General features: G+C 50.3%; 12 protein-coding genes across 12 annotated transcripts; 6 read left to right on the top strand and 6 right to left on the bottom strand.

Annotated features, from left to right (window-relative positions):
* Positions 1–1,306: 1,306 nt before the first annotated feature.
* Positions 1,307–4,134, top strand: N7455_009419 (DENN (AEX-3) domain protein; the record flags this gene model as incomplete). Its single annotated transcript, XM_040954687.2, has 2 exons — positions 1,307–2,707; positions 2,767–4,134. The coding sequence occupies 2 exons, from the start codon at positions 1,307–1,309 to the stop codon at positions 4,132–4,134; spliced, it is 2,769 nt and encodes a 922-aa protein (XP_040814943.2).
* A 715-nt stretch (positions 4,135–4,849) lies between these two features.
* Positions 4,850–6,115, bottom strand: N7455_009418 (SDR family NAD(P)-dependent oxidoreductase; the record flags this gene model as incomplete). Its single annotated transcript, XM_040954549.2, has 4 exons — positions 5,903–6,115; positions 5,771–5,802; positions 5,386–5,716; positions 4,850–5,306 (listed from the first exon to the last, which is right to left on the bottom strand). Exons 1-4 carry the CDS (start codon positions 6,025–6,027, stop codon positions 4,850–4,852), a joined length of 945 nt encoding a protein of 314 aa, XP_040814881.1. The 5' UTR covers positions 6,028–6,115.
* Positions 6,116–6,750: 635 nt separating this feature from the next.
* On the top strand, positions 6,751–9,894 carry N7455_009417 (TBC domain-containing protein; the record flags this gene model as incomplete). The annotated part of the gene is made up of 1 exon (XM_040954705.2): positions 6,751–9,894. The coding sequence occupies one exon, from the start codon at positions 6,751–6,753 to the stop codon at positions 9,892–9,894; it is 3,144 nt and encodes a 1,047-aa protein (XP_040814858.1).
* Positions 9,895–10,545: 651 nt separating this feature from the next.
* On the bottom strand, positions 10,546–11,181 carry N7455_009416 (uncharacterized protein; the record flags this gene model as incomplete). The annotated part of the gene is made up of 3 exons (XM_040954766.1): positions 10,546–10,850; positions 10,913–11,029; positions 11,088–11,181. The coding sequence occupies 3 exons, from the start codon at positions 11,179–11,181 to the stop codon at positions 10,546–10,548; spliced, it is 516 nt and encodes a 171-aa protein (XP_040815030.1).
* Positions 11,182–11,709: 528 nt separating this feature from the next.
* Positions 11,710–12,210, top strand: N7455_009415 (uncharacterized protein; the record flags this gene model as incomplete). The annotated part of the gene is made up of 3 exons (XM_040954533.2): positions 11,710–11,773; positions 11,844–11,966; positions 12,023–12,210. The coding sequence occupies 3 exons, from the start codon at positions 11,710–11,712 to the stop codon at positions 12,208–12,210; spliced, it is 375 nt and encodes a 124-aa protein (XP_040814947.1).
* A 588-nt stretch (positions 12,211–12,798) lies between these two features.
* On the bottom strand, positions 12,799–14,490 carry N7455_009414 (Zn(II)2Cys6 transcription factor; the record flags this gene model as incomplete). Its single annotated transcript, XM_040954644.2, has 1 exon — positions 12,799–14,490. One exon carries the CDS (start codon positions 14,488–14,490, stop codon positions 12,799–12,801), a length of 1,692 nt encoding a protein of 563 aa, XP_040814898.2.
* A 750-nt stretch (positions 14,491–15,240) lies between these two features.
* N7455_009413 (dolichyl-diphosphooligosaccharide--protein glycosyltransferase subunit 4) lies at positions 15,241–15,444 on the top strand (the record flags this gene model as incomplete). Its single annotated transcript, XM_065606201.1, has 1 exon — positions 15,241–15,444. The coding sequence occupies one exon, from the start codon at positions 15,241–15,243 to the stop codon at positions 15,442–15,444; it is 204 nt and encodes a 67-aa protein (XP_065460164.1).
* Positions 15,445–15,877: 433 nt separating this feature from the next.
* On the bottom strand, positions 15,878–17,833 carry N7455_009412 (putative C2H2 finger domain protein; the record flags this gene model as incomplete). The annotated part of the gene is made up of 3 exons (XM_065606200.1): positions 15,878–16,152; positions 16,259–17,669; positions 17,723–17,833. 3 exons carry the CDS (start codon positions 17,831–17,833, stop codon positions 15,878–15,880), a joined length of 1,797 nt encoding a protein of 598 aa, XP_065460163.1.
* Positions 17,834–18,834: 1,001 nt separating this feature from the next.
* On the bottom strand, positions 18,835–19,347 carry N7455_009411 (uncharacterized protein; the record flags this gene model as incomplete). The annotated part of the gene is made up of 1 exon (XM_065606199.1): positions 18,835–19,347. The coding sequence occupies one exon, from the start codon at positions 19,345–19,347 to the stop codon at positions 18,835–18,837; it is 513 nt and encodes a 170-aa protein (XP_065460162.1).
* Positions 19,348–19,840: 493 nt separating this feature from the next.
* On the top strand, positions 19,841–20,615 carry N7455_009410 (60S ribosomal protein uL24; the record flags this gene model as incomplete). The annotated part of the gene is made up of 5 exons (XM_040954535.1): positions 19,841–19,859; positions 19,976–20,088; positions 20,222–20,258; positions 20,325–20,407; positions 20,463–20,615. 5 exons carry the CDS (start codon positions 19,841–19,843, stop codon positions 20,613–20,615), a joined length of 405 nt encoding a protein of 134 aa, XP_040814848.1.
* Positions 20,616–21,962: 1,347 nt separating this feature from the next.
* On the bottom strand, positions 21,963–23,108 carry N7455_009409 (synaptobrevin family protein). The gene is made up of 2 exons (XM_040954686.2): positions 22,866–23,108; positions 21,963–22,794 (listed from the first exon to the last, which is right to left on the bottom strand). Exons 1-2 carry the CDS (start codon positions 22,898–22,900, stop codon positions 22,074–22,076), a joined length of 756 nt encoding a protein of 251 aa, XP_040814839.1. The 5' UTR covers positions 22,901–23,108; the 3' UTR covers positions 21,963–22,073.
* A 232-nt stretch (positions 23,109–23,340) lies between these two features.
* On the top strand, positions 23,341–24,712 carry N7455_009408 (uncharacterized protein; the record flags this gene model as incomplete). Its single annotated transcript, XM_065606198.1, is given in 4 exon segments — positions 23,341–23,445; positions 23,568–23,980; positions 23,997–24,520; positions 24,558–24,712. The coding sequence occupies 4 exon segments, from the start codon at positions 23,341–23,343 to the stop codon at positions 24,710–24,712; spliced, it is 1,197 nt and encodes a 398-aa protein (XP_065460161.1).
* Between the last annotated feature and the right edge of the window lie 68 nt (positions 24,713–24,780).

The raw sequence follows: 24,780 nt of genomic DNA, 5'->3' as shown, positions 1-24,780 counted from the left end.
CCTTACCACATGGGATCCAGAACCTTGCAAAGTCGTGCGTGAGGGGCTCACCCGGGAAATGAGATCTCCGCCGAAACTGCCAGACTGAGTAGCTCGGTAGGGTTAGTAGCTTAGCTTGCCCGCTTTGACGGGTTAACACGAGTCGAGTAGAGTTTGCGAGAAATGGGGAGATAGGGAGAAGATGAGATGGGTTATATTCCAACGGTATATACGGAGTATATATATTGTACATCGTAGTACTATAACTATGTGTTCTTTTCCAATTGTCAAGTGGATTCCAAGGTTATATAATACACACTTTGTACGGAGTACATCCATGGATGGATACATCTTTAAGATCATTTCAGGGGGTCAGATTGCATAACCAAGGTTGGCGGATCGAACCGATGGGGACTGGTCAGGGGAACCGACCAATCATAGAAACTCTTGACCAGTTCGGACGGGTAAACAGACGGGCTGCCCATGGCTCACGATCTTTCAATTCGGCCTCAAATGAAATCAGATGATCGACATAGTAGGGGTATCTGGATATTTGTCAAACCGAAATAGTAATATAGTGCAATAGTAAAGCGATGGAGTGGTTGGAGTCTCCTAACTGCTCGCAGGCGAAACATAGGAACTTGCATATATATATATATATATATGGTCGCACTGCAGATTACCTAGGGAGAGGATATGAGTTGAGTATCAAACGTGAAAATGAAGAAGGAGGTGAAACGAATCAGAAAGAATAGGCGAAACCTAACGTTGCCAACGGGTGTTGGATATATCATTTCTATCTCTTTGACTGCTTCGAATAATTATATTATATTAAACCCTGAAGAAAACATAAAAAAAAAAACCAAAAAGTAAAAAAAAAAACATGAAACAATAAACAATAAACATTTAAATACACTCCATAAATACCTCCCAGTAAACAAAATACCGTACAGCTAATTAAAGTGGAGAGAACTCCCTAGTCTTTAATTCCCTCGATTCTGCTTCTTCTCCTATTTGTCCTTCCCCCTAAACCTCTTTCTTGGGTTTCTGTTTTTTTTAACTGCAGTTGTATGCACATGGCGGGTGTGTTCTCGAGTCTTGAGTATTATTGAAGTTTCACCCGGGCTTCTCACACACTCTCTCTAATATCTCCCCGACTTTCCTTGATTCTTGGGTAAACCCTCATTTCGAACTGCACTCAAGTAGTGCTTCTGCAACTTCCTACATTCCTATATATTCCCCAAGGAATTTCAACCCCGGATTCTCAAACGCTACATACTCTTTGACTCGACATACTCAACCCGATATATAAAGCTACATCGCAACAATGGTCCATTCTCTGCGAGAACATGGGTCCTTTGTCCGCCCATCCACTCGGGATCGGCCTACGACACGCGGCGAAGGAGAAAATTCGCTGGTCGTTCCTAGCCGTACGTCGTCGTTGCACTCGCGCATCACTCAGCCTATTCCGTCCACACTCAGCATCAAGCCCGCTCAGCGGACACCGAAAACACTCACTCATGCTTACATGGTATGCGGTGTCGGACGCGAACCCTCACAATGGGTCAAAGCGCCCGCCCCCGCCCAGGGCAAGATTGGCCATATGAAGGGAGCCGTCAGTCAATTCTGGCTTCCCGAGATTCTGGGAAGCAGCCCTCGACTAGAACAGGACAATGAGATCGCACGAGCCCTACACTCGGCTATGCGAGCATGCTTCCCTCACGATGTGGAGATCTGCACTGGCAAGAGCCAGCCTCACTGTGCACACCACGCGTTTGTGTTGCAACAGGACTCTTCTCACACTCTATACGGTATCGCGCTGCGCGTTTGGTCCCGTGCCGATGAGAAGCGTGCGGAGACCATCCGCGAGCTACGCAAGAAGACGGAGCCGGACTTCTATGATAACCCCGATGAGACCTACTGGATTCCTTACTGCTTGAGCTTCCTCTCCCGGTATCCCCTCTACGATCTACTAGGTGACTACCTCCGTGGTATGTGGATCCACTGGAACAAGGCCACTAACCTGTTCCACGCCGAGGAGGTCTCCCGCATCCTCAGCTTCCCGGCCCCGCGTCTCAATGACTTGGTCCGCATTGATATGAAAGATTATGCCCTATGCTATCAGTTCCCCTCGTCGCCCACCGGCTTCCAGAACTTTGCCATGTGGCCATTGTTCACTTGTCTGTCGATCCCTAACATTGTCGGCGTGATCGAGGCTGCTGTCTCACCTACCCGCCGTATCATTTTCGTCAGCCACTACCCGGCGATGCTGACTGTCGCTGCGGAAACCATTCGCTACTGCGTTCGCGTCTACGAGTGGAGTGGCCTGTACGTGCCCGTGGTTCACGCCCGCCACGTCAAGGAGTTGGTCCAGGAGCCCGGTCCCTACATCCTGGGTATCACTGCTGAGTGCCGGACTCTGTTCAACGCCCCGTCTGATGCCCTTGTGGTCGATCTCGATCGCAACTTTGTCCTCACCTCCAGCCCTCCTAATGTGTTGAACCAAGGTCAGCGCACCAAGTTCATCAACCGCATGACCCAATCCCTGAATGGTGATGTCTCGCCTTCCGGTGTGCCCCCGCATCTGCGCACTGCCTACGCTGGCGGCAAGCTCATCCCGGCTGGCCAGATCATCGTCATGAGAGGAGAGGTCGAAAGCATTGAAGAACCACAATGGTGGAACCAGGATGCTGTCATGGGCGTCATGGACCATGTGTGCGAGAAGCTGGTACGTTTACTCGCCTCAATGTCACTAACCACAATCAACACTAACGTTATATCTATTAGGGCCGCAACACCGGTATGAAGGCCATCTTCGGTGGATCCGTCAAGAAGCCCCTCATGACCAAGGTTTCCATGCGTCATCTCAACGAGATTGTTCGTGAGCGCAACCAGTACTCTCGGGATGCCATGGAAGCTTGGCAAGACTTCATCAACCTCAAGGGTAGAATGGACACCGAGCTCAGCAAGGTCACCAAGCGCAATAACTTCTTGGTCGAGGAGCTTGAGACCTGGAAGCAGCAGTTCCTCAAGTTCCAGGCCTTTGCTGAGCAGCTCACCAAGGAGACCTCGGAGCTCAAGGTCAAGATCGAAACCCACAAGCGCGAGAGCCGTCGCCTCACTGGTCTTATTGACCAACAAAAGGACGATGTGGCTCGCCTTACCCTGCGTCTGTCTGGCACTGAGAAGCAGCGCGACGATGCTCTCGAGGCACTGGTCCTCCAGCAAGAGATTGCTGAAGAGCTTGAGCGTGAGCGCAAGCGCAACCAGAAGGAGATCTCTGCCCTCTGGCACACTAACGCGACCCTCGCCCGCGAGCGTGAAGATGCCCAGCGCGTTGTCATGCACCTGCGCAGCCTCATCAACGGCCAGAGCCACCACATGGAGCACATCGTCCGCTCCATTGGTAGCAGGTCGGAGATTACTGAAATGGTCGAGCAGGGCTACGAAGACGCTCCCGAGGAGCCCAGGGAGGATGTGTCAGTTGCTGAGTCGAAGGAGTCCGTCAAGACGGCTAAGGATGTCGATGGTCAAAATACTCTGGTAAATGATATGAAGCCCGAGCTGGAGCAGCATTTGCTGAACCTCGGCAAGGATCACAAGACCCTTGCGCGTCTTAGCATCACAGATGTCGCAGACCGCTACCTGCGCGACAAGACCGATGCCATCGCGGACATCATCCGCAGCATCAGCGACCAGTGCGCCGCCGCCGTTGAAGGCCTGCACCTGGCCCAGAACGCCGAGGATGATGAAGAGATCGCCAAGCTCTACCAGAACGACAAGATCAACCAGAACAGCCGTCTTGGCTCCGACTACGACAGCATGGACGCCCGCTCCGGCCGCGCCCCTAGCGAGATCAGCGACGCTGACAACAGCTCTCTCCACCCGGACAACCGCCACTCCAGCATCCCCCCGACCCCGGATCTGGTCCACAACCGCTCCAGCACATCTATGTCCATGGTCAGCAGCTCGACTTTCCCCGAGCGGTCAAGTCAGCAGTATGGCCCTGGCGATATCCCGACCCGGATCGTTGAGGATGATGATGAGCGTGCTCACGAGACTGAGAACGGTGACGACCAGCAGACTGAGCGTGGAACTCTGTCCAAGCAGAATAGCGAGGATCTCATGCGGCCCACTGCCACACGGGTGATCTAGCTTTTCCATCAGCTTTTCAGGTTAGATGACTGAGACGATCTTGTTTGTTTGTTTTTTCCTTCTCTTCTCTGTCCATTCCTTATTTCTCCTTCTGTCTGGCGAGGCCTTTTCCGCTTTTTTTTACTTCATCTGTGCAGTATCCCGGATACGGCACATACGCTCTGGTTGTCTGGCGTATTTCTCATTTTTCGTCGTGTTGATTATTTTTGATCTTCATTATATCCACCCGACCATCTGTGTTTTCTTGTCCAATAATTTATGGTCGTTTTGTTGCCTTCCCGGGACTTGTTATTTTTTTTCTCTCGTTTTTTTTTTTATATTTCATTTTGCCCTGTTTTCTCCGCCCGAGGAATTCGTTTATTTATGTGTCGTGCCGTCTGGGATGGAACGGCTTGATTTGTTTGATTTGCGCTCATCTCGAAGAGAGAGCCCTCCACTTTGCACCACCACCCGCACTGTCTGCGGATGATATTTCCTATTTATCTACAGTCCTTGATTGGATTGATCCAATCTCCCAGGGTCTATCTATATAGCTCCCTGCCCTTTTAAAATGGATTCTGTGAATTTGAACTTTTTTTAATTGTCACAACTTACACCCATCGTAACCAGGCCTTCGAAAGGCTTATGGAATTATGTATGTCTCCTTTTAGGATTCATATGTTATTCATGAACTATGTACATTATTCGACTGCAACCCAATGCTTGGGACCCCATTTCAAGCCAACTTGCCCGGCACAACAGGATGTCCAGCACTCAATCCACCACAAACCGCCCAAGCCTGTCCATTAACATAGCTACTCTCATCACTACCAAGGAACAACGCAACACGCGCAACCTCATCAGCAACAGCTCCCCGCTGCAACGGGTTCAATTGTCCAACCTTACGCTCCGTGCCGCGCTCCCGTGCCCGGTCAAACACCGACTGCGTCATCCCCGTCTCAATCAGCCCGGGGCAGATTGCGTTCATGCGGATACCCGACCCAGCGAGCTGGTACGAGACCGTCTGCGCGATCGACACGACTGCCGCCTTTGAGGCGGAGTAGTCGGTTGAACCGGCGTTGGAGCGGAGGCCTGCTACAGATGCTGTGCCGATGATTGAGCCGCCTGGGTATGGCTTTGAGGCGGAGGTTATCTTCATTGCTGGGGCAGCGTGTTTGGCTGCTAGGAAGACGCTGTTTGTCCGGGTTGGTTAGATTCGTTTGCATCTCGGGGAATTATCCTTGTCTTGTTGCAGGGATTGGATGTACGTACCCGAGAGCATTTACTCGCATCGTGTTTAGGAATCCCTCACCGTCGATCTCGGTGAACAGCTTCGGTTGGCCTACCACGCCTGCGTTCGCGAAGAAGACGTCCAGTCGGCCGTATTTGCTGACTGCTTCGTCGATTACTCCACTTAGGGCTTTCTCATCGGCCGCGTCGAATGGCCGCACGTGGATGTCTACGTTTGGGTAGAGGGACTCTAGCTCCCGCTTGTGTGTTGCCAGATGGGTGTCGCTGAAGTCGCAGATATAGACTGCTTTGGCGCCATTGTTGGCGAATTGGTGCGCGCTGGCACGGCCGATGCCATTGGGAGAGTTTGCGCCTGGGCTTTAATTGGTATGGGGTCTTTGAAATGGCGTTGACGAATAGTACTTACCGGTCACGATTACTACCTTGTCCTTGACCCGGCTGTACATTCAGGCGTTAGTCATGCACCTAATCCTGCAATGTATACAATGCGAGAAACTGATTGAACCAGGATAGAGCTATAAGCTTCAAGGCTACTTACGGTCCTGCCGAATCAGGGGCAACATGACGGATTTTGGGGATATCCTCGAACGTGCCCTCGGAGGGAATACCCTCAACGAGCTGCTTGCTCAGGGCTTGAAGACGTTGCTTTGCTGCAGCAGACATAATTGTAAAGCTATGAGTGATTGTAAAGGGGTTTCAATATAAAGAAAAGAATTAAATGGACTAGAGGAACAGCTTCAATTGTGGCAGCTGTGTAGTTATAACAGCTCATCAGCTTTCCCCACTATGTCGGTTATGCGGAGAGCCGAGGCTCCAGGACTACTACGGCAGGGCTACGGTAGGGCATAGGGGCCAGCATAATAGAACAATCACATGACATAAATAGTATAAGCATTTGAGTCACATGACACTTATCTGGTCACGTCATGTGCCGTAGGGTAGTTATCAAAGCTGTCAGTGTGGGTTTCAGAACAACCAAATCTGTGGTCTTTGTTTTCTGATGCTTTTGTTGGTCTTAAAATAGGGTAGCTAGGGTTGAAATCCATGCCCGCCCCTGAAAATCACGGTCGATCTCCCTTCATTCCATCCACGGATCACTACAGCAAGGATCGCCAAGCACGCGCAACAAGACGAGCCAAATATCGGAAGCTACATAATCTATTTGATTGTTTGTCTCCTTAGTCCGGACACCGTTTTCACTTCACTCAGCTCCGAAAGCTCTAAGAAAAGCCTTCATGAAGCCATTAATCAACGATTCCACCGTCCACGCCATTGCCCGGTTGTTGAGTCATGGCAGATTCCGACATACACTCCCAGCGGCGTTCTTCGTCCCAAGCCTCAAGCGCCTCGAGTAGAAGTCGAAATGCTAAAATAGTTCGCGCCAAAATGCAAAAACGTCATTCAGGCTCCTCCAATACAACAACCGATCTGACCTCGTTCCCCTCGCTTTCACCGCCAGACAAATCTCCAACCCTCGCCCGTGGCCTGACAAATACGTTGTTCTCCAGCGAAGATGAAGTGCAATCAAATGGGGGTGGGACGGGCCGTGGGAGGAAGGCTACGCTAGCAAATTTGACGACTGGGCCGTCGCACAAATCAGGCAGAGCTGCCCTTTTCGCCGATTCCGTCCCCACACATGATATACCAGGCGCCCTGCACTTGGCCGATGATGCGCACATTGAACGGCTGGTTGCTGGAACAGGAGCCGTGAAGATGGTGAGACAGTTCGCTCGCGATCTTGCTCAACGGGATGCTGAGATCTCGGCCCTTCGCCAACGCGCCGATGCAAGGGAGCGAGAGCTGAAGAGAATGCTACGAGATGTATCTGTGTCCAACCAAGACATTGAACGCCGTCTATATCAGTTGGAGAACCCGCCGGGCGATCGTGTCTCAGATGCAGAAAGCACTCATAGCAGCGATTATGCTGGTCAAACCTATTCCGGCTTGAATGGATTGATGTCCCAAGCGATGGAAGACACCGTTGGCTCTCGGGCTCATGGTGACTCGGCAGAAGCCCAGGCCACGATCCGTGCCCAGCGGTTAGACAATGATCCCCGAGGCAGTGGAACCACTGACAACCGAAAGCGTCAAAGCTCGATTCGAGGCTGGCAGGAGTACCTTTTTGGCTCGACTAATACGAGCCGGAAAACCAGTCGCGCCAGTAGCATTATGAGTGATGTTGGTGAAATTGGAGAAGAAGACGCTGAGCGTCCCCGAGTGCCCAGCAATCCTGCAATGCGACGCAAAGCGCTTGACGAGCAGCTATTCCAACCCCCGGATGGCCCAACACGAAATGGACCGGCGAAGCGCATTGCTAGCACGTCCGCAAATGGCGACGATGCAAGCATTCATTCCCGTAAATCTTCACGATCTCTCGGCTCTTGGACTGTTAAGTTATTTGCTGGCAATCCCCAGTCGAGCAAAGATGCAAGTGATGCTGAGTCTACCCACAATAAACCCCAACAAAAAAGGCCGGATGGAGACAGAAGTGCTTCGTCAACACTGTCTGGCAATTCTAAAGGTTCAATGTCGGCAGTAGCCGCACTGAAGAAGATCAACAGCAATGTTAGTATGCCTACCACTGGACGGTCTGCCAGTGGATCGAGCGTTCAGGGCAAAATGAACCCTCCCGCCTCGCGACGGACTGCAGCTGGAAGCGTGTCTCAGGGCGTGGCATCGGAGACTACGGATAAAAGCTCCACAAATCTTGGGCCCGTCGAGATGGACGCCATTTTACCCATGGAGTCGAAGCCTCCGACGCTCACCCCTATTTATAACAACTCCCAACCGGGTGAGTTTCTCACTGACCGGTTCGGTTTTATCTATGACCAACATAGAAAGAAGCGCCAGAGAGAAGCCAATACTACCAAGGGTAGCATTCACCGTTTGAGTATAACAGAAACTCTCGGTACTCTTCGAACTGATGCGTCAGATCATGAGGATGACCCCGAAATCACAAAACTTCGGCAGGGCGCTTCCGAGGCCTCGCGTTCTCTGCCCGACTCACCAGATGACCCTGACAGCGGGGCCGTTGCCATCCGTCGCTGGCAGGACTATCTAAGAATTCCGTCTCGTCCTACGGAGTTATTGTCCCACACGCCCTCCGCAGGCCCGATTGTCGCTTTGACCACTGCAGGAGAAAATCGCTCTCATAGCTCGTCTGTTTCATATGACAAAGACGGGGCGTTGGCCGTCGGCTCCAGTGCGCAACCATCGGCGTCTACATCAGCTATCACGGCTGACAGCCCCGAATTCGCTGGCTTGTCATCGGATCAGCTCAAAGACACCGCCTCAAGATTTACTGTCGCAGAGATGGAGCCCGTAAAATTGTTATTGGAACAGTTGACTGACCTCCATGATTCCCTGCAACGCGATCGAACTGTGAGATGGAATGAGTTCCTTCGCAAAGTGCGAGCCGAGCGCCGAAAGGAGGGCGAAGCGGCAGCCGCTGCAGCAACTTCCGATCGATCTCTTGCTGCCGTTGACACGCCAGAAGTCTCACTCGCCGACGGCGAAGTCGTAGGTATCGCGGGTCTGGGTAACAAAGGCAAGGTTGGCCGAGCGAAGTGGCGAGAATTCCGGCTTCTTGTACTCGGTGGAATCCCAGTTGCCCTTCGCGCCAAAACTTGGTCGGAATGCAGCGGGGCTTCGGCAATGCGAATTCCTGGCTATTATGATGACCTTGTGCATGGCGTTGGTGGATCGGACCCCGACCCTTCCGTTGTCGCACAAATCGACATGGATATACGCCGCACTCTTACCGATAATGTCTTCTTCCGCAAAGGGCCTGGCGTTGGCAAGCTGAAAGAGGTTCTGCTTGCATACTCGCGTCGTAACCCAGAAGTAGGCTACTGTCAGGGAATGAACCTCATCGCAGGGTCTTTGCTGCTCATCATGCCGACTGCCGAGGACGCGTTTTGGATTCTGACCTCGATGATCGAGATTATTTTGCCCCAGCATTACTACGACCATGGCTTGCTTGCCTCTCGCGCCGATCAGGTGGTCTTGCGCCAGTATATCTCAGAGCTGCTTCCCAGACTCTCTGCCCACTTGGAGGAACTGGGCATTGAACTAGAGGCACTTACCTTCCAATGGTTCCTCTCTGTCTTTACAGACTGTCTCTCCGCAGAGGCATTGTATCGCGTATGGGATGTCGTCCTCTGTCTCAATGTGACCAGCGCAGTCAACGCCTCCGGATCAAATGTGTCTGGTACCAAGGATGGCAATGACAAGACCGCCAAGGTTGCCGAAAATCTTGCCTCTGGTAGCGGAGGTGGAAGCACATTCCTGTTCCAAGTCGCTCTCGCACTGCTCAAGCTCAACGAGCAGCAATTGCTGACGACCTGCTCGACGCCGGCCGCACTCTATACATACATCAATCACCAAATGACCAACCACGCGATCAGTATCGACGGGTTGATTCAAGCGAGTGAAGCACTGCGCAATGTGGTCCGCCGCGAAGATGTCGTTGCACGTCGTGCTGTTGCCCTGCAAGAAATGCGTGAATTGAGCAGCGGTGCAGGTATCTAGACCCTTTTGCCCGATACGGAATTTCTCGTCGTGGCCTTTCATTCATTTTCTTTTCTCCTACATTTTTCACGCAATGCCGATACGGCCTGAGCATAAGGCAAGGAGTTTTGGCATTTTTCTGTTCTTTTTTCCCCCCCATTGGCTGGCGCTATTTCCCTCGTTATTTTGTTTTGTGAAAGCACTTGTTGACATAGCCCGCGATGTTTTTGTTGACCGTCTCATACACCACCAACCCAGCATTTGAGATACCCCTGGATTTTACACTTGGGCGGCAGCACTGTTAGACTTGTTTGAATGAAATCAAAATCTTTGCCCATTACTATTATTACTCTTGTGCATTATTATGAATCCTATAAACATGAAGTGTCTTCTAACATGGTTCAGTCCAGGGCTCTAGATTTCTTTTACAGATTCCGACCCTAGCCACAGAATCGAAGTTATACAAGGGAGAAATTGATTTGAATAATTTCTTTCATTTTTGCAATGAAACTGACCCTCATGAGAAATTTCAAAAGCAGAACAGCCGGCGTTACACTTCAACGACAAACCCCTATCTCCACAAAAAGGTACCACCAAGAGAAGCACTATCCAAATCACATCCACTATTCAAACCAATGAATCATCAACAGCCGCTCAAACATGGCCCCTCATTTAGCCTGTCTCAGGTCTGGGCTGCCTCGTACTCGTCTCGAAATCAGTCAATGCCGGACCATCAACCCTCTCCATATACCGAAGGATCTCCAACTGGTGAAGCTTGTATTCAAAAGTCTGCGCATCCGAAACACTTCTGCAGAGCTCTCCATCGGTGCTGATAGGAGCTGTGACCGGATACGGTGCTGTAGTCATGAACCTAGCCTTCAACTGCGGTTTGAAGGTGTCTCTAGCTATTTTCATTCTTCGACCGTCTTCCGCGCCGGTGTATGGATCATATTTGATGTTGGCTTGGTCCATGAGGCCTATTGATTGATATCAGTCTTGATTCTCTGGCTTTCAAGATTCTAGATTCTATCAAACTTACGCTCCATATGCTTAATGTAAAGGCACATTCTCTGATATGTGCGTTGGAACTCGCGCTTCTTGATGGCTGCTCGGACATCAAGGTCTAGCATCCAGGCAATCATTGCGCAAGACAGTCCTGCCAATATCTGTCAACTTCTTGTCTTTGGACGAGTCCCGGGTTATGTTTAACCTACCGTCTTTGCTGTAGCCATATTGTTCACTCAGATATGGAGCTGGCACCTTTTCCATGCGATTCACGAAATCCGGGGGAGTATCTTCAGACGCCATGTCAAGCAAAATCACTAGGAAGAACGATTCAGAAGATATCGAATGGGCGTTGAAGAAGAGGGGAGTTTCTTTTCTTTTCTTTTTTCCCCTACGGTGATCAGCTTTGAAGAGCCGAGTCGGCGTTCTCTTTGTTCTTCCCCGGTCTATCCCAACCACAGCCATTCTGATAAGAATGAATTTTCTTTGTCCTCGTCACATATTTCCAAGGCTCTGGAAAAGTCAAACACCTCGGCGTTGATGTGAAAATCGAAATCGGGCGGATGTTGAAAACGTTCTGTGGGTAAATTCTTTGTTCTCAAGATAGATCTTGTATACTTCGACTTTGGTGCTTTGTTCCAAATGGCAAGGCTTTCTCTAAAAAGATTGACTGGACCAGATAATGCGAATAGTCAATGACTCTATCTGCATTTGAAAGCCAAACGTTGGTGTCGCTCTTTTGGTTTATGTAAAACACTTTCTCTTCTCTTGCCTATTTCCTTTGATTAACACCATCTTTCTATCGTGTCTTTGACCTATTATATTGGCAAAATGAATTACGAACGCATGGCAGCCGAGATCCCTACTCTCTACCGGCTATCTAGGGAGTCCAAAGGTAGTCATGCCTCTCTCTCTCTATTTCCTTTTCATCCTCTAACCTATCACGAGAACTAACAAACAATCAGAAGCCGACCTCCTCAATGGTCTTTTAGGCTGGGTCCGCAATGACACCTTTGGGAAAGTGGCAGAAGTCTGTGCTCTCTGGGGTGCAATCGTCCAAGCCAATAAGCATCTTGCCAAGGTCGATCGTAAGGAAATGCCAACTACCTTGTAATCATTGTTGCTAATCAAGTCTGTATTTTAGGGACGCTGCAAGCACGTAAAATTGAACATGAGCATTTCAATCTCAAAGAAGTTCTGGATTCGGAGTTGAAACAGGCCAAGGAAATGATGGCTGCTATTCCTGGTGGCAGACGTGCAACTACAGTCACTACCGATGAGGACTTTTCTCTTGCTATTAAGCGGTTGAAGTATCTCCGCGAGTACAAATAGTCTGCCTGGTAAACTCATGGACAAGAAGGAGAATGTGGCTTCTGGGGTTGATGTTTTCTGCATATTCCATATTTCAATCAGTAATGTTGTCATTGTTTTACCTCATATAGTTATAGATTTAAGCCTATCTTATAGATAGCCTACCTTCTTCTGGATAGTACGCAGCCACGGAATTTCGAAGCAGAGATAGACCCATGTTTCGGTCTGGACTACCTTGACGAGTCTATAAAGGTAAAGAGACAAATCACATGGTATGATATATACAAAGCCAGGTACCGGTGGGAAACCCCGTTCCATTTCCCTCCAGGTATCCCGGTCAAGAATCGGGCAGGAATCGGATACAGATTAATACTACTATACTCCGCACTTGGGTCTGCTCAGCCCCCAAAGGGCCAGAGCCCTGCAAGGGCGGAGGGGAGGGGTTGGTGGAGGCGGTGAACACAACCCTTTGATCAAAGGGTGAGCACGCTGGGCCCGGGAGCACGCTCTTGACTTGGTTCAACGATTATCGAGAAAGTCGCAAATATCGGAGACAGTATGAAACGTCGGGCGAGAAGGGATGGGAGGGGTAAGTTATATCTTCTTTGCTCAGCTCGGGCCCTGATCCACCCAGAACTGACTATTATCTAACACTGTGGTCAGATCTAGCGAGTCCATCGTTGGACGTAGTCCCAAATCCATCACATCTCGTGCAACGGCTTTGATTTGCCGCATGATCGACTGGGAGATGGCCCAGGTGCGAGCTAACGACTTGAAGACACCGATCGTCAACGACAGACGGTCGCGGCTGGGGTCTGGCATTTGACCGGCTTTGACAGAGCAGGTGGCCAGTTGGACAATGGAGCTCAGGGTGAGCGCACAGATGAAAAATGGGGTGTGCTTAATAACGGGCAGACGGAAGGCAGCAAGGCGCGATAGCTCTCGGGCGGCCTTGGCGGCCTTCATGGCATGCTCGTTGTGGGAGAATGCAGGCACACTGATCGGACCATGGTGGCCACAGATGACTTCCGCGGCAACGGCGGGAGATGAAAGAAGATCGGACCGCGGGAAGTTGAGGTAGATGGCTGCGCCGTTCAACATCATGGTCGCCTGGAACATGATCTCATCCACGCTCCCGTCGGGTCGCAAGAGTTCTTCCTTGGACTCTGGCAAGTGATGGCCCCAACTACTAATGCGCGCATCAATAGCTTCCACATGGTCCTGTTGGCCTTCGCTCATATCCTGGATCGCCACAACACGACCGAGAATCCGTATGGATTCAATACGATAACAGTATGAGGAGAAGTCACGCTCTTCTTCGGCGAACACGCGCCCGTCAAATTGCGCAATGGTCGGGGATGGTGGGGGTGGTAGAGCATCATGATAAATCCGCTCCTCGCATGGAAGTGAGACCTCGAGCGGTACTTGATTAGTTCGGTATACGCGCTGCACGCCGAGAGCAGTCATGAGACCCTCGATTACGAAGAGCTCCCACCAGGTACGCCGCAGAGACTCTGCGCGGATTGGATCCCCATTGCTTGCAAGGATGGCAAACGTCCCTTGATGCATGCCGAGCTCGAAGGCCGAATCTACTGCAGCGGCTAGACAAACACCGGCCTCGCCGCGTTCATTGTCTGAGTGAAGTACAATTGCCAGTAGAAGCAGCGCCTGCACCTTTTCCACGGATATATTTTGTTCTTGGACCATTGCGACAACCGTTGGCCGGTACGTGTCACTCGAGGCGGCCGGGGTGAAGTGGGCACCGATGAACTTTATTACCTGCTCCAGGTATGCGGGGAACATGTTGCGATATAGGAGTCGGTGGGGTGGCAGGATTGGGTGGGCGGCGTGGAAATAATTATAGTAGATATCGAGCAGGTAGCCATCCCCGCCGGCAGCAGAGGAAGAATCGGGAGTCAACGGGCCGCTGATCAGGCGAGCGGATGGAACAATTGGCGTCGAAAGAGCCTGCAGTCCAGGACTAGTCGATGCGGAGGAGGGTAATGGTATGGTTGGCGCATAAGAGAAACCAGCCTGCAAGGTCCAATCCACGGGGACATCGAGCATGCCTACTGGGTTGGGGTCCATGGGCAAGTAATCCGGCGAGTTAGCGCGGCGCTTTTTCGATGGACCCTTGTAGCCTCTCCGAGACTTGGTATATTCACAAGGGGATCGGGCCTGTTCGCATCGGCTGCAGACAGGAGTCTTGCCATCGCATTTGAGGTGTTTGTGACGGCACTGAAGACACGCCAGTAATGCGGGACCCGGTTTAGGCCCAGAAGTGGCCTGCAATTCGGTCATGGTGAAGAAAGACGCATATAGGAAATGACTAAAGGAAGAAAGTAGAATTGATTGAAGAAGGTGAATAGAGGGGAAGAGAAGAGGGGGGGGGAAGAATTGAAGATGTTGTAATGTTCCAATGTTCCAGGGGGATGGTAATTCGAATTACGCACTTAAAGGGAGCACTTGAACTAGGGGGCTCTTCTCTCTCTCACTCTTTCTCCTAGGGAAGAGTTGTATAGAAGGATATTCCTAAGAGAAGATGAGTAGAGAGGTAAGAAGGTAAGAGACACAAAAGTACCAAAGTGCGTAAGAAACGTAAAGTACGTAAAGTACAAGTACATAGAAAGGTGCCAGTGATGATGGCAAGCCGGTTACTACATACCGTGTACCAAATACATTAAATACATTAAATACAACACGGTAACATGGACTGGGTACTGACATTACCCCCGATAACTCTCTCATTTCAATGTTCCAGCACCTTATCAACTACTTCGTCACATCTCCCTCTTGACTCTCTTCCTCTCAGTCCTGTCAATCCTGTCAATCCTCTCAATTCATCAAAGAGAGCAGAAACTTCAAATCCTGCTTTTGGGATACCAACCATTACACAACTACACTGTGTGTAGCGTCACTCAAACTACTGGCCGACGTGTCTTCTCCGACTATATCGTCTATCCCTCTCAAAACATTGTCTCTCGACGGTCGTTTTGTTTCTGAATTTAATCCGTCGCCATTCACACTATTTCTCCCTGACCTCCATTCACAATGATCTCCGACGACGACCTCTACCGCCTTGCCATCTTCCTTGGCTCCTGCGCCATGATGATGATTGTCCTATACCACTTCCTCGATGTCAATTCCAGCGACGAGGAACCTGAGTCTGCCGAATCAGCAAGCCAGATTAAGGCGGAGGGAACTGTGCCAGCGGTGTCCACAGACAACGTGTCGACTTCAGGGAAGGGGAATTAAATCCGATTTACAACGCGTGGGAGAGAAGGAAATATAAGAATCCAACAGAGAACCAAGATACCAGTGCCTACATGATTTGATTTTACCTTTACCAGCGAGTCAGGCACAAGCCAATTGTACACTACAGTCCAACCAATTGGAGAGAAAGGGCAACCATTGCCAATCTCATGGCTTTATTCATCAATGCTCTTCGAGTAGTTTGACATTGTGCAGTTCCTGGAGAATTCACCGTATAGATCTCATAGATAAACCAGAATCTCGGGAGGTGTCACCCAGGTGCAAAATATCGTGAGCCCTACCTGCCATAGCCAGATGGCATATTATGATATGCTTTTCAACGCCAGTTCCCATGCAAGCCGGTTGCAATGCAATGAACCCGAATCCCAGAAAGGGAAAGGGAAGGCAAACGTATCACCAAAGTCGATGCGACGCATCAGTTCTCCCCCGCGAACGCCATTTCGCCACAATGCACCTTGCTCTGTCGAGCCGGTGTCGAAAGGCGACGGTCACTCCAGTCCATCTCAGGGCCGATCTGCTGCTTCCAATGTTGACCGGCTTCGAGCAGGGCTTGTGCCTTGTTCTTCTCCGTCGACTTCCCATGGGCCTTGCTAAAGGCCTTGACCTGGTGCTCATCCACCGGTAAGACCATGGTCCCTTTGCGGGCACTGCGGTCACCCAGAACGGAAGGGTGATTCGATTGGTTTTCCGCTAGAATATTCATCCGATTAGACATTGCCTTCAAATCAAAAACAAACCTCGTGTGTAGATCAGCCTCTTGGAGGGGTATCAAGCGCAAGCTAGTTATAATTCTCACCAGTTACTGGTACCGTTGGTCCATCCCCAAGCTCCCAAGCCATTTTTGAAACGTGCTCGCTCGACAGATGCGTAAACATATCAGCCGCAGCCATTGGCGTCTTATTGCCGCAGTCTTGCCATTTGCAAACGAGAAAGTGTGGGATATGAACTTTGATAAGGTGGGCTCGAATCGACTCAATGTTGTGCAGTTCTGCAGTGCACCCCTCCCATTTGCATGGGAAGATTTGGTAATGCACTGGTTGTTCACGGTGAATAGCAACTTCGATATTGGTTGCTGCGTTCTTGGAAGGTCGCCCTGGTCTTCTCTTCGTGGTCATCTTGACGGGTGAGATTGGAATGACAACCAGTGGCTGGGGAAGACGCCTTGCCTCTGAGGATTTGACGGCCCGACCAGAGTCTGGCTGGCTCTTGACCGTCTGCCCTTGAGGTTTAGGTTGTGTGGTGGATTTGGTAGATTTATGGGTCGGTTGTTTTGTGGCAGGCAGGGGTTTGGGCGGAGCTGGGCTGTTCGTGGTCGAGGGGCGTCGTTGTTGGGGTCGGGGTTGAGGCTGCGGTGGTGGGGGGGTTGAGAGGGGGACGGATTGGGGGGTTGAGAACTTCGGGGACGCAGGAATAGGATCAATTCTGGGAAGTCCAGAAGGCAAGTTTGGTGAAGAGAAAATGCGTTGAGGAGAATGATAAGTCGGGGGTTTGAAAGGTAAGGTACCCCAAGAGCTCAAACCGCCAGGAGGGGCGCGCGCGTCGATCCTTTCCGGCATTGCGACTTGGCGATTTGGCGGCGTGTCACGCGGCGGCATCGGAACGTAATCACGTGTAATCACGTGATATGGTATAACAGTGGGATCACGTGAAACTGAGTGCCGAGCTGCCTGCGGTGGTTGAGGATGCGGTTGTTGAAGATGAGGTGATTGAAGAGGTGGCATGTGGGGTGCATGAACCGGAGGCACGCGATTGACCTGCGTTTCAGGCTGCTTGACATCCACCAGGTCCCAGCGAAACGTTGCCAGGTTTGCAAGGTAGTCGATTTTGGTGAAATTATGACGTAGTGGCTCAAGATGATGATTTAGATGCTTTTCGGTCGGGTGTCTTGCCGCAGCAATCAGTACATCCCGCGCGATCGTGGTCGGATCATAAGAGACCTTGGGTAGTGCATCGCTCCATCTTATCGGCTGGACCAAGTCGACACGATTCTTAAGAAATTTACCAGAGCCTCGAGGCTGAGTATATTCCGTAGAAACTTGGGCCCCTGGCACCGAGCTACTTGCTGATGGGTTGTTTTGGAGGGTCATTGTTTGAGATTTACCATTGTCCAACCGCTGCACCTTTGCGGGTGGCATCGAATTCTCTTCGTTTGGAACCAACCGCGTTTTCTGATGGTGAAGTGGTCCCGACAGTGGGTAATCTCGCGACTGCGTATTCCCCGCAGCAGGCTGTTGTGCCACAGACGAGTCAGAGAAGGTACCTCGTCGAGGTCCTGAGGTATGCGAAGCGTTATAAGAAGGCCCCAGGTGAGAGGCCGCAGCGGGAGTGGGTGACGCATAAGCCGATGGTACCACCGGTGTGCTCTGTTCATTTGGTTGGGAGATCGGAGGCTGTTGGCTTTCCTGATTCGGTGCCTGGTATGATGAAGTAGGTGCTGCGTTACCCTGAGTCCCTTTTTCTCCTGCGTCCAGCCCTTGTCTAACTGATGTGGGACAATAGTTGTCTGTGCCGGAGGAGCAGAGGCAGAGGTAGGAGCAGAAGAGACAAGAGAGAGAGAAGGACTTCGGGTTGAGACAGGCTGTGATGTTGCAGGGCTGTGGACTCTATGAGACGCTGTCGGCACAGTTGACTGCACATGATCTTGATTGTGAAACGAAGGCCTAGGCGGTACGTGGCTTGATCTGGTGGAATTGGTGGCCGGATTCTGTGTTCGTGGATTGGAAATCTCTTGGGTGCTTTTGGCTGGTGTGATTGACTGGTGGGGTTCAAGTGTGTTGCGTGCTGCAGAAGTTTTGAATCCCTTCGGCGAGACCAAAGGGGTATAAAACTGACTGTCTATCGAGGAGTGGGAGCTTGGCGGTGCACTCGGGTGAGATGATCTTTGGACATTCTGGACTGGAACCGCAGGATTATTTTGATATGGGCTCTGCGATGCTTGGACCCTTGCCACCGGTGTATGTTTGCGTTGAACTGCTGGCCCCGGCCAAGGTCTTTGCGCTGCAGCTGAAACAGATTGTAGCTGGGTATTCTGGGCTGAGGTTGGAGAGTGGCTTTGGTATGGGCTTTGCGATGGTTGGGGCCTTGCCACCGGGGTATGTGTCCTTTGAACTGGGGGCGTGGGCCGTGTTCCTTGCGCTGCAGTGGAATGAGGGGGTCGTTGGGCATTGTGGGGTGGAATTGTAGAGTGGCTGTAAGAATTGCTTTGCGAAGCAGCCGGCGTACGTGTTCTTTGAACTTGTGCTGCCATCCCTTGTTCCATGGACGGTTGCATTGACATCTGGGAATTCTGATTTAGGGTTGCCGAGTAGCCTTGATACGAGCTTTGTGATGTGGGAGGCCGTGCCATGGGTTGGTTTGTTCTACGTGCAGCGACTATCGGCCGTGCAGTTTCACGAGCCCTTTGGGTCCTTTGATGGACATCTGGGTAGTTTGGTGTAGAGTTGGAAATCCTCCATGGGTAGGGGGGGTACCCTCACGTGGCTGAGCATTCAAGTGCTGTTGGGACGGAACGGGAGGATTTGGCTGTTGGTTTGTATTGTGAGAGCGAGCTTTTGGGTATGTAGAGTGGCCAGAAGGAGAATTGTTGGATTGAGTATTGCTGGTTTGCTGGTGTTTATTTCCTCCGTATTGTCCACCCGAGGCTTGTGAGTACACCTTGGGGGAATTTGAGGCATGATTCGTCCCAGGATTGGTTGTCCTCGTAAATGAATAGGAATTATGTGCCTGCTGGTGCATAACGGCCGCTCTAGCTACCTCCTCCGCATCGTGAAATGCCGGATGTGTTCGATAGGCCTCATTGTTGGGATTGGGGTCGTGGTCGGGTTGACTATCGGCTGGAAGAAAGTTCTGGAGCCAATCGAATCCGTCCATGCCTCCATTAGACATTTCAATTTGTGTTAAAGGTGTCTGGCAGCTAGAATCTCATGGCTGGAGATGTTGTAGGACCGAGCGAAGAAAAGGCGTGGTCGTAATCCGTTGCGCGTGGAGGGGTTGAATCGCAGCTGAATAGTGCAAGGCCGGGTACACCAAAATAGACCCAAATAAACTATCGTGCACAAAGTAAGACCGAAATTGAAGAATTAAGGAAGGAAATTTCTCGATCCTGAACAAAGCGCCGCCAAAGAGCTAGCCTGGCGCAAATGTTGTCGAGGCGCATTGAGAAGCGCGTTGGATGTGGAGCCCGTCATCCACCAATCATATCACAGTTACTTTATGCCTTGGGAATCAGGTGTCTAGTTGCAAGCCCTGAGATGGCTTAGCGGGAAATTAGTAAGCACACAATCCGGCTCCAACTTGGAATATTCGGCTACACCAGAAAAGATCCTCTCTTCGACCAACGCCAACGACACCCGTTCAATTCCCACTCACGACCTTTAAGATGGCTGTCCGAACCCACGGTGCGTACTCTCTCGCATGTCGCCTTGCGCCGATTTGATTTACCACTGCTCGAAACCCCTATCGATACGAATTTTCGCCAATCTTCAACTTTCAATACTGATGGTGTCTCCTCCAGGTATCGCCTCTTCGCGGAGCAAGTCTCGCAAGGCACACTTCCAGGCCCCCTCCAGCGAGCGCCGTGTCATCCTCAGCGCCCCCGTCTCCAAGGAACTCAAGGAGAAGTACGGAGTATGTACCACATGAACCCTCCAAAATCGAATCTGGGTCTGTTCGAGTCGAGTTTTCGGGGTTGGAAACTACGCACGATGCAGGCGCCAGCATGACACAATACACGACGATTCTAACCAGCGTTCTGTGACAGATCCGCTCCATTCCCATCCGCAAGGACGACGAAGTCGGTAAGTTTCATTCTTGATGCAATCTGAAAATTACCTCGAGATCTTGAAACTGACTATTCTATGCAGTTGTTGCCAGAGGTTCCCAGAAGGGACGTGAGGGAAAGATCACCAACGTCTACCGTCTCAAGTTCTCCATCTTCGTTGAGAAGGTACGATTTGAATTCACATCACAGTTGCTGCGGCGGATACTTACTGCGGTTTTAGATCGTTCGCGACAAGAGCAACGGCCAGAGCGTTCCCATTCCTCTCCACCCTTCCAAGGTCGTCATCACCAAGCTGCACCTCGACAAGGACCGTGAGCAGATCATCGAGCGCATCGCCAAGGGTCGTGAGGCTGTCAAGAGCAAGTCTGCTTAAGGGATTTCTTACGTGTGGGGTATAGGTTCATGTTGCAATGGCGGTTGACGGCGCGGGTTCATTTGAAGGACTCTGAGAAACGGAGTTTCCAGCCTGCTATGATCAGGGTAAAGTTTCTGAAACCAGGTGCATTGCGATGAATGAAAAATGAACAAAATTTCCTTTTTCTTCTATCCGGAGTCGGTGCTCGCAAGGCAATTCACTTTGCGCAGCCGGCGTTCTTCTTCCTTACGTCTCCCGCGCACATAGGAACGTCCCTCGAATGCTACAGCTCAATCTTCAGGTCATTTCGTTCTGTGTCCAGTTTGCAGCTCGTCCGGCCTCGCATTTCTTTTTCTTCGCTTGCTCGGTTCTGTAGCGACCTTTCCCCTCTCATTTCTACTTCCAATTTTTCCCTATTGGAAACTAGAGGTGTCGCCTTATATATCTCCTCGTCAATCCCGTGCCTTTTAGGACGGACCCTATGGTTGAAGAGGTAAACACTTGGCGTAGACAATTTACAGGGCTACTGGGAAGCTGGTAGTTTCTGTCTTACCTGCAGACTCACTCTGATGCTTTCGGGCAAGGACGAAGTGGGTTTGATGGTGAGGTACATATCTTACTCCAAGGTGGGGTATGTATATAGGTAGGCTGTAGACTGTAGGAATCTTGGTTCTGTCTTCGGTGTGGGGTTGGATATTTGGATATATTCTATCAATCAATTGATTTACTTTTCTTTGTTTTAATATTTCCTCTCGGTTCTCCTCATATTTATTTATCTTGGGCATTTATATCCTTCCTTCGGCTGGCTGTGTATCGTACAGAGTGGCAAATTGTAATGGCTATGGAGACGAACAACATTTAACATTGAAATGCACCCTCAATGCTAGTGGTTTTTCTCTCTGACCATATGTGCACTGCAGTAAAATCATGGGGCTTTTGATCACTAGGCATTAATTTAGTTATTTGACTTGTGTAAAGCACTAGTCATATGTGGATATATATTATGGAATCCGAAATATATTTGTCGGGATGCTCAGTGGACTCAGAACTAACAACCAATCAAACCATGAAATATTTATGTCGTATATTTAATAAACCGCCGCTTTTACACCAATAAACAAGATAGTCATAATTTACAATGGCTAAAGCCTTGATGAGATGAAATGTGTGAGACATATCAAACCTACTGGCTAGATACTAGTTAAGTCATGCCTATTATATAAGTTATATAAAATATATGCGTAGTACTTCGATACCATAAAGAATACAAAACAGATAGCTTTAATATACAAATCTGAGTAGGAAAATGACCCAACGAGTAAAAACAGAGCAAACTCAGAAAAAGTAGGAAAGCAGATAACCATCGCATCGTGTCTCATGAGAAAGTCGGAAACCGAAGCAGCCCCAGAAACTGGATATTCGAGAAAGAAAAAGCACGCTCGCTGAAAATGTTCGACTAGCCACCTTGAACCTGTGCTAGTGTCCAACACACTTCCCCCATGCAGGTAGTCCACATCCCATACCAATGAACAGATATAGCAAGAAGATAACGACGACCACCATCATAATCATCAACTTAGTATTCTTCCACCACATCCGTCTCCGCAGTCCTCGGCTACGGATCCGGAAATCATGCGCACTCCCGCCAAGTCGGTCAGTCTTGTCAACCAGCAGATCAATGCGCTCGCCGCGCTCCAGGACCCGCTCGATATTCTCAGTCATTATATCCCGGACGCTGTCAATCTCGCGCCGGGCTGACGCAAGCGAGTCTGCTGGCGGGGCGGTGTTGTAGGCTTGTAGGAGAGAGCGCAGCTCATTGTTGAAGGCAGCGCAGCCGTAGGCGGGCAGTGAGCCGAACTCGGTTGTGGATGGTTCGTAGGTGGTCAGGAACTTGCGCTTCATTTCTAGGAGGTAGGCAAATGGGATGCGGCGGCCTTGCTCTGCCGAAGCAACTACCACGAAACTCAGGGGAGCGTGTGAGTTGGGCTCTGCGAGGTTGGCATCGTCGGATTGATTGCCCGTTGGAGAGTCGGCAATGTAATGGACAAAGAGCCGTTCATGGGTGAAGGTGAGCTTTTGTGGCTTGTCGTGTGAGATCTTTGGGAGGATGATGGAGGCTAGTGACGAGGCGGCGCTCGATGAACTGCCCGGCGAGGAGTGCTCGGCTAGAATGGTAGTGCGATGCGCGATGCAAGAGCTGAAGTTGATTATATTGTTAGTCTGGGAACAGTTTCCTTGATCGCTCAGATGTCGGACAGCAGGACTTACTAGAGCAAAGAGCTCGTCTTCGAGGATGAAGCCATAGTGATATGATGTCAGTAGTCGTGACCTCAAAGATAGAAGGATCGTCGCAGAAAAGAGGACCAAGTAAAAGTGACAGAAGAGCCTGCAGTTTTCAAGCGCTTGTAGAACTCAAATATAGGAGCTCAGTAATTCGAAAGGTCTTGAAAGCTGGAGGACCTTGCATTGGGGCAGTTTGCCTGCCTGCGCAATTCCGCTGAGTCAGCCCACCTCGCACCGGTCGGTTATATAGTAGCCTTGGAGTTGTTGAGGTCTTTTATATGGAAATTATCGAAACTCCATTTGGAATCATTATTTCTTGCGTGTATTTATGCTCATTCAATTTCAAGTCCGAGTATTTATTCCGCAATCATCTTCGGGATGCTCATGCTGGAGTACTTCCTGAAGACCAACAGCAAGCGATAGTGAAACTGTCCGAATGATCTATATCTTCTGCGCAACAATGTCCTCTGTGTACAAAGCCCCCCATCTCAAACCCGAGTCGCTTTCAGCAGCATTTAGCGCGACATCTTCAGCAGCTGTCCCTTTTTATTTTACCCCGTCGCGAGTCAGAAGAAAATGAACGCGCAACCCGCGACGGAGAGTCAAATGAGTCCCAGCAAGTTTTGGTGATTGACGATGAAGCGAGAACATCATTGAAGTCTATATCAATAAGTCAAAGATCTTCAGTGTTGGGAGGGAGGCCACACTTTGAGTGAAGCTTCGAAATCAGACGACCAGCTTCAAGTTCCCGAGACGGAGAATCACCTAGAAGCGCAAGACCAAGTGGACAAGGAACTCCAAGAAATCGAGAACAACAAGATCACCCTAGGACCGGAGCACCTAACGACTGTGAAAAGCATGAAGAAGCTTGCGTCAACTTACCGCAAGCAGAACCAATTTGCGGAGGCCGCGAAACTCTTAGAGCAAGTGGTGGCGATCCAAAATACGAAGCTCGGCGAGGGCCATCCTTCTACGTTGAACAATATGAGCAAAATAGCGCTGTTATATATAGAACATGGGAATTTACTCGAGACCCTGAAGCTTGATATAAAGGTTTTCGAGAAGAAGAAGCTGACGCTTGGTCTGAGAGATTTATCGACGTTGCATGCGATGCAGAACGTCTCTTATCTCATATGCAAGGCTTGGTCGCTACGAAGAGAGAGAACTGATTGCGCGCCAGCTAGTGGACCTCGGCGAGGAAGTACTATCGCCAACATATCGCTCGGTATTAAAATGGAAAATGAGCCTTGTTTCAACGTATCAAGGCCAGCACAAGCTAGACTCTGCCGAAAATCTGGGACGAGAGGTTACCACTACTTGTCAAGCATCCTTTGGTACGAATCACCCCTTAACGCTCTCGTCTATGGAAAAGCTTGCATCTATATATCGATCTCAAGGTCGATGGTCAGATGCCGAGGAGCTCGGAAAGGAGATAGTGAAAACCAGCGAGATTGTGCACGGCGAGACACATCCGGAAACTCTTGAGTTTATGAGTAAACTGTGCCCCGCAATCAGAAGTCAAGGCCGCCTAGACGAGGCTAAGGATCTCGGAGAAAAGGTGGTAAGGGATATGGCGAAGGCTGGTATGGACCGTCAAGAGTGCATGCTACTCGCCACAGCCGAACTTGCAGTGACGTATCGTGAGCAAACAATTACTGCCCGAGGCTGAGGCTATAGCATGCCGTTCTTTACGTCTAATGCAAGAGATCATCGGGAAAGACCACTTATATACGAAGCGTGCCATGCGCAATCTCAGGTCCATATATAAATCGCAGAACAAGCTGGATGCTGCGAAAGAGTTGATGGAGACAGTGCACATGCGCCGAGAATGAATACTTGGGAAGGATCATCCTGGCACCGTTGAAGTGCTGGAGAAAATGAAGGCAGATTAAAGAGCTTA

The sequence above is a fragment of the Penicillium solitum genome (assembly GCF_028829755.1).
Source record: "Penicillium solitum strain IBT 25940 chromosome Unknown utg000008l_segment0_segment0, whole genome shotgun sequence".
NCBI classification, from domain to species: Eukaryota; Fungi; Ascomycota; class Eurotiomycetes; order Eurotiales; family Aspergillaceae; genus Penicillium; species Penicillium solitum.
Note: the sequence above shows the minus strand (reverse complement) of the source record. Positions and strands in the feature narration are given on the sequence as shown.